At 40.2% G+C, this 7,087-nt stretch overlaps 1 protein-coding gene across 1 annotated transcript; it reads right to left on the bottom strand.

The window, feature by feature from the left end:
* Positions 1-3,137: 3,137 nt before the first annotated feature.
* LOC139423891 (uncharacterized) lies at positions 3,138-6,253 on the bottom strand. Its single transcript, XM_071175532.1, has 10 exons — positions 6,123-6,253; positions 5,859-6,035; positions 5,707-5,768; positions 5,538-5,624; positions 5,409-5,450; positions 5,167-5,340; positions 5,052-5,087; positions 4,398-4,953; positions 4,005-4,116; positions 3,138-3,910 (listed from the first exon to the last, which is right to left on the bottom strand). The coding sequence occupies exons 1-7, from the start codon at positions 6,184-6,186 to the stop codon at positions 5,052-5,054; spliced, it is 642 nt and encodes a 213-aa protein (XP_071031633.1). The 5' UTR covers positions 6,187-6,253; the 3' UTR covers positions 3,138-3,910; positions 4,005-4,116; positions 4,398-4,953.
* Positions 6,254-7,087: the final 834 nt, after the last annotated feature.

Raw genomic sequence — 7,087 nt, 5'->3', positions numbered from 1 at the left:
ACTTTATCAAACAAAACATGCATGTATTGTGTAACATGAAGTCCTTTGAGTGTCATCTGATGAAGATAATTCAAGGTTAGTGATTAATTTTATCTTTATGCTTTTTGTGAATGCTATATTTTGCTGGAAAATGGCTGCGCTTATTGTGGTTTGGTGGAGACCTAACAATCGTTTGTAGTGCTTTCGCTGAAAAGCCTATTTGAAATAGGACACTTTGGTGGGATTAACAACGAGACTAGCTTTAAAATGATATAAAACACGTATGTTTTAGGAATTGTAATTATGAGATTTCTGTGGTTTGAATTTGGCGCCCTCTATTTTCACTGGTAGTTGTCATATCGTTCCCGATATCGGGATTGCAGCCATAACAGGTTAAAGACAACAAAGTCAAGGTATTGGAGTGGCCATCACATAGCCCTGACCTCAATCCTAATACCATAATGCAATTTGGAATGAAAACATTTGTGGTTAGAACTGAAAAAGCATGTGCGAGCAAGGAGGCCTACCAACCTGACTCAGTTACACCAGCTCTGTCAGGAGGAATTGGCCAAAATTCACCCAACTTATTGTGGGAAGCTTGTGGATGGCTACCCAAACCTTTTGACCAAAGTTAAACAATTTAAAGGCAATGCTACCAATTCCCAATTGAGTGTATGTAAACTTCTGACCCACTGGGAATGTGATGAAAGAAATACAAGCTGAAATAAATCATTCTCTCTACTGTTATTCTGACATTTCACATTCTTAAAATAAAGTGGTGATCCTATCTGACCTAAAAGAGGGAATTTTTACTCTGATTAAATGTCAGGAATTGTGAAACTGAGTTGAATTGTATTTGGCTAAGGTGTATGTAAACTTCCGACTTCAACTGTACTTGGTATATATATCCTGAAAGAGAGAAATTATCTCACGCCAATACATTTTTATAGAAAGTTAGCAAAAATAGATAAGATCTTCCTACAATGAAAAGGAAAATACCTGTCCATTTGTGGAAAAATCACCCTGATTAACTCTTTAGTCATATCACAGTTTACCTATTTGCTTATAGTTTTGCCTAAACCTAGCAACCTGCTTTTAAATTATATGAGCAAATAAAAAATCAATTTTACTTGGAATGGCAAGCCAGACAAAATTAAAAGGGCCTATTTATATAATGAATATGAATTCGGAGGGAAGAAATGATTAAATATTAAAGCACCTATCACGAAAGGCATCAGTCATACAAAAGTTATACTTAAATCCAAAATGGTTATCTTGTAAATTAGAAAGAATGTCTCACCCTGTCACACCCTGACCTTAGTTTTCTATGTATTATTTTGGTCAGGTCAGGGTGTGGTGAGAGTGGGTATGCTTGTTTGTCCTGTCTAGGTTTTTTTGTATTTTTAGGGGTGTTTGTTAGTCTAGGTATATTATAGGTCTATGGTGGCCTGAATTGGTTCCCAATCAGAGACAGCTGTTCGTGGTATCGTTGTCTCTGATTGGGGATCCTATTTAGGTTGCCATTTTTCCAATTTGTTTTTTGGGTTTATTTTCTATGTGTAGTTGCGTGTCAGCACTCGTTATATATATTCACGGTCGTTTTGTTTCTAGTTTTTCCTTCATTAAAAGAAGAATGTATGCTTATCACGCTGCGTCTTGGCCTCATCAATATGACGAACGTGACACACCCCATGTTCAAGAATGGCCTTTTTGCCTTTATTCAGATTACAACCACTCACTTTTGGTTATTTGAAAATGAAATATTCTACAAAATGTTATTTTTTAAACAAGCCATAGAAATTTGGTTGCAATGTCAGTTTAATCCACCTGAAAAGATATAACAAATATTATTATTAAACTCAAATATACTAATTGATAAAAAAAGGTACAATCTTTGTAAATTATATCATAAATAGGACTGGTGGAGTTATGTCACACATGCAGCTAACACAGACATATGAAAATGTTTGCTCTCCCCAAAATTACAACCAAATAATTGCAACATTACCAGCAAAATGGAAGAAGCAAGTGAAAGGGGTAAAGAACTTGTCTGTCGGCCCTGCATTAAAGACCAAAATTGGTTAAAGAAAATTTTGATAAATAAAAATATATACATTTAAGGACCAACAAATTGACAGCTGTGGCATATACTGTACATTGCTAAATAGTTGGGAAGAGATTTTTAATGTACCGATTCCATGGCACATGGTTTATGAATTGACACGCAGAACGACACCGGATTCAAAACTTCAATTTTTTCAATTTGAATTATTATACAGCATTTTTGCAACCATTAGAATGTTATATATATATATATATATATATATATACACTGCTCAAAAAAATAAATGGAACACTTAAACAACACAATGTAACTCCAAGTCAATCACACTTCTGTGAAAGCAACACTGATTGACAATACATTTCACATGCTGGGGCCTGTTGCACAAAACTAGGATAAGGGATTAAGCCAGGATATCTTGGTGATCCTGGCTCAATTGATCCGTAATCCGGTTGCACTAAAGATGGATAGGGGGCAGGAGGATATGTTATGGTATAAATTACCATGGAGATTTATTCTGTGGAGCTAGCCTGCTCCAGACCAGGCTAAATTCCAGGATCTATTTAATCTCATCCCTAATGTCAGTCAGCAGTCACCACAAATGGAAACCAATAGTTATTTCACTGCTCACTATACATTGTTATCACATATAACTAGACCCACTGTTATTTAAACGTTTGTGATCATTAATTTCAATGATTTTGGATAAAAAATGATTTTTAGATGATGTTGCTATCATTAGATAATTTACAGTTTCCCATAGACTATAAGGCTATATATAAAATGCTAGAATATTAGGGCCACAGAGGGGAAAAAAACACAAGTCATAATATTGTAACCAGTTGTTTTAAAGGAGGACAGTTGTTAAAATGACAGATGTGGGGCATTTCGTGAAATTGTACTTCAGTATGGTTTCATAAACAAAGACATGCTGATGTGCCAGAATATTAAGTATCACATTGTCATAAGTATCAAAACTGTAAAAACAATATGTAGCTTTTCTGCAGAAAGAACCAGCCTCATAAATTTATGACTTTATCCTTTTTCTTCAGTGTGGCCCTAGTACTCTGTCATATAAACAAATACACATTCCATATGAATATAAAAACACAATGTGTAACATTATGTTCCTTTATTGAATAAGGACAAAACAAAGCAGGTAAACCATCAGCTCCTTTCAAAACTGAAGTCACAGTGACTCTACAAGATGGAAAGCACAGAATCTAAGCATATTATACAAAATGATACATATACAGACCTTTGAATGTGTATAACACACCCTGCATGTCTGCACACTAAAATAAATGCAGGACAAATCCATACACATCAACTGAACAGACAAATGAATGGATGCAGTAGCCTCCCTGCAGCCTTGTATTACACACAGTATACCGCACAAACATCATAAGAGGCCAAATTCGTCAAAAAACGAACCCAAAAAAACCCAAATTCCTCTGCCACCGCAGGACATATTTAACCAAAATTGAAAGCACACATACTAACTAAAATAATTCAACACATATTGGTCCCTCAGCAGCCGACCACTGTCGTCATCAGGGAAGATTGCCGGATTGTCCCAGTCCATGGCTGGTGGCACTCTGGGGGCCCTCTCCTTCCTCAGGCAGGCCACATTGTGAAGGACAGCACAAGCCACAGTAATATCACATGCCCTAACAGGGCTGACCCTTAATTTGTGAAGGCAGTGAAAGCGTGCCTTCAGGAGGCCAAAGGTCATTTCAACTCTGGCCCTGGTCCTGGCATGGGCATGGTTGTAGGCCTGCTGTGCTTCCTGGGGGTCTGTGAAAGGTGTCAGGAGAAAAGGCTGGCAGCCATACCCCCTGTCTCCCAGCAACACACCAGAGAATTCACCTGTCAACACAAAATCTCATCATTACTACCTCATAAACACAGTGATATTCTTGACACAGCCATGATGGTTATAAATAGGGGTTGTGTGGCTTACCTTGTGATAGGCACTGATAGATTTCAGAGGCCCGAAAGATTCTGGAGTCATGGACTGAGCCAGGCCATTTTGCCACAACATTGCTGATCACACAGTCAGCATTGCAGACCATCTGAAATCATAAGATGAGGAATATTACACCAATCAATGCACATCACTGGCAATGCAGAGTGTTCGTCAATGGACAATATCAAAAAGTTATGTTCACCTGAACATTAATGCTGTGAAAGGATTTCCTATTCACAAAATCGGCCTCATGGGCACCTGAGGGGGCTTTTATCCTTATGTGTGTGCAGTCCACTGCACCAATGACATTGGGGAGACCTGTCACACAAAGTAATGAGTATCCTACTATGTGTTAACAGTTGTCCTGTAATTTGTAGATCCTCTTACCTGCAATCCTATAGAACTCCTCTTTGATGTCACAGAGTCTTCTGTGGCCAGGGAAGGAGATGAAGACATCTGCTAATGCTTTGATAGCCAGACACACACTCCTTATTGTGCGGCAAATTGTGGCCTTGTTCAGCTGTTCTGCATCCCCCACTGAGTACAGGAAGGCTCCACTAGCAAAAAAGCGCAAGGCCACACAAACCATTTGCTCCACACTCAGTGCATGGCTCCGTGCAGTGCGGTGCTTAATCCTGGGACCCAGTAGTCTGCATAGATACCTGATGCCATCTGCAGAAAACCTGTATCTTTCATATAGATGGTCATCAGGGAAGGCCAGTGGGTCCAACCGGTCCCTGAAGACCCTTTCTCACCTGAAGGCTCTCCTCAGCACAAGTGCTTCTTCATCCACCACATCTCGCACGAATGGGCATGCCATTGTCAGAGCAGAAAGGAACACACAATTTTGGGCCTTCATATAGGCTAGTGGCCACACCTGGTGCTGGGGGGGGTGGGCAAAAGAGGGCGATGCCTTATAACGATGACTTGGTTGTACTGATTGCTGGGAAAATAAAAAAAACCTTAGAAAGATGCCACCGTCCTGTGTGCTCACAATAAGAGCTCATATGTCATGGCTCACTTGACTTTACGAGAATATACCTAATTTTTATTTTGAGCTGTGTCATCTTCTTGGAGCTGGGGGAGGAAAGAAAAATAATGATTAATACATTTGTGTTACAGTTAGCATACAGTGTACATTGAAGGCATATCTCACCTCCCTCTCAAGTTTTTTTATTTCAAGGTCCAGTTTCCTAATTGTCCTCTTTTTTATTTCGAACTCCAGTGCAAGATTTTCCATCTTTTTCTTCTTGTACTGAATGTCTATGTCTGCCAGTTCTATTTGGCACCGGAGGTGGTTGCCATACAACTTTCTGATAGCTTGTGAGCTCTGTGAACACAATACAATTAGCGCAGCTGGAATTTGGCAGGATGTGGTGTCCTTTTATTAATACGCACTATGTTGCCAGGCTGGTTTTCCCACTGTATAGCATCTGGGTCCTGTAAAAGAAATTAGATTTTTTGATTTTGATGAGGACTCCTCACCATTGTAGAGTAAATAGTACTTTCACAGTCTTAACATGATACCTCATGCCTTCTGGAATCCAGAGAGATGGTCTCCTCCTCATCATCGTCTCCATCATGTGCTGTTGCTGCTGCACTGGGGCCTTCACCCTATCACATTTAATCGGATTCATATTGAAGCTAGTAGACAAGACATGCCAGGCCTACAGTATGCCTTTGATGGAGTACTCACTGGATCAGCATCGTCTGGTGCTTGTGCTGGTGGCTCTAACAGGAACACAGTGCTGCCAGACACTGCAAGGCAATAGGTAAACCAAAGTCAGACAGTCCAAATTGATTCAATATGAATGTGGTTGTATCCCATGTAGAGATGGAAGGACATACCTTGAATGAAGCGGGTGGCATCTTGGGAGGAACCTATGCTCGTCTCTTTCCCCCCAGGGATCCCCTCTAAGACGGGCCTGCCTTTATTTAGCTCCAAGGCCATGTCCTCTGCTGGGGTAAGGTCAGCCTTTGGTGACCCACCACCCGTGCCTTGTCTGTGGGTATTCTTTTTCACTGCTAAAACAGTACAGACAATGTGTGAGCAGGCACCTTCTGGGTACAATATATGCTTGTGCTTTGTTAAATATTAGTCAGGGACCATACCATTCTGCAGAATGTTCTTGTATTTGATTTTGACCTGCTGCCATGTCCGTTTTGGCCCGTTCATGTTTAATCTACACACACACACACACACACACTTAATGGAGTCACACTGCAAAAAATTACTTGGTATTTTTGTCTTGTTTTCAGTAAAAATATCAAAAATTTTATCATAGCTTTATACAGTGTGATGGAGTTACTTTACACAATTTCACTCATATCTGCAGTGCATTTCAATAAAAAAAATTAACCGTTTCATAATTACAGTACAACTGCATTTTTGGAGATGTGAATTAAATATTTGAATTGTAATTGTGATGTTTCAGCGGAGCGGTGAGTGTGTAATTGTGCACTACTTACGCATTCAGGCGGTCTGCAATACTTTGCCACGCTTTTTCTCTTTGCTTTATCACTGTGGCGGTGTTGCCTTTCTTCTTAATTATATCTTTTACCTCCTCGTATGCCTCCATGAGGATTTGTGCTTCCGACGGGGAAAAGTACGCGGCTCTAGTTGCCATGGTAAATCAGTTAATCTGTGATCTGTGGCGGGGTCTATTTGAGTGAGCCGTGAGCGCGCACCTATCCAGGATTGGTTTCACCTGGCTTAATGAATCCGTGTCTGCTCATCCTGGCTTGGTCTTTGTGCAACCAATTAAGCCTGGACGCACATGTTTTGGCTTCATTGAGCTCAGCTGAGTCATTTATCCCGGATGTCTTAATTCTACTTTTGTGCAACAGGCCCCTGTTGTGCAAATGGAATAGACAACAGGTGGAAATTATAGGCTATTAGCAAGACACCCCCAATAAAGGAGTGGTGCTGCTGGTGGTGACCACAGACCACTTCTCAGTTCCTATGCTTCCTGGCTGATGTTTTGGACACGTTTGAATGCTGGCGGTGCTTTCACTCAAGTGGTAACATGAGACGGAGTCTACAACCCACACAAGTGGCTCAGGTAGTGCAGCTCATC

This window comes from Oncorhynchus clarkii, chromosome 13 (genome assembly GCF_045791955.1).
Source record: "Oncorhynchus clarkii lewisi isolate Uvic-CL-2024 chromosome 13, UVic_Ocla_1.0, whole genome shotgun sequence".
NCBI lineage: Eukaryota > Metazoa > Chordata > Actinopteri > Salmoniformes > Salmonidae > Oncorhynchus > Oncorhynchus clarkii.
Note: the sequence above shows the minus strand (reverse complement) of the source record. Positions and strands in the feature narration are given on the sequence as shown.

What these genes read in the sequence shown, in the direction of transcription:
- LOC139423891 (XM_071175532.1), bottom strand. Translation starts at nt 6,186, where the DNA reads ATGAACGGGCCAAAACGGACATGGCAGCAGGTCAAAATCAAATACAAG. An exon ending in TGGATTCCAGAAGGCATGAG is followed by an intron (nt 5,451 to 5,537) that starts GTATCATGTTAA and finishes TTTCTTTTACAG; the next exon opens with GACCCAGATGCTATACAGTG. An exon ending in TAAAAAAACTTGAGAGGGAG is followed by an intron (nt 5,088 to 5,166) that starts GTGAGATATGCC and finishes TTCCTCCCCCAG; the next exon opens with CTCCAAGAAGATGACACAGC.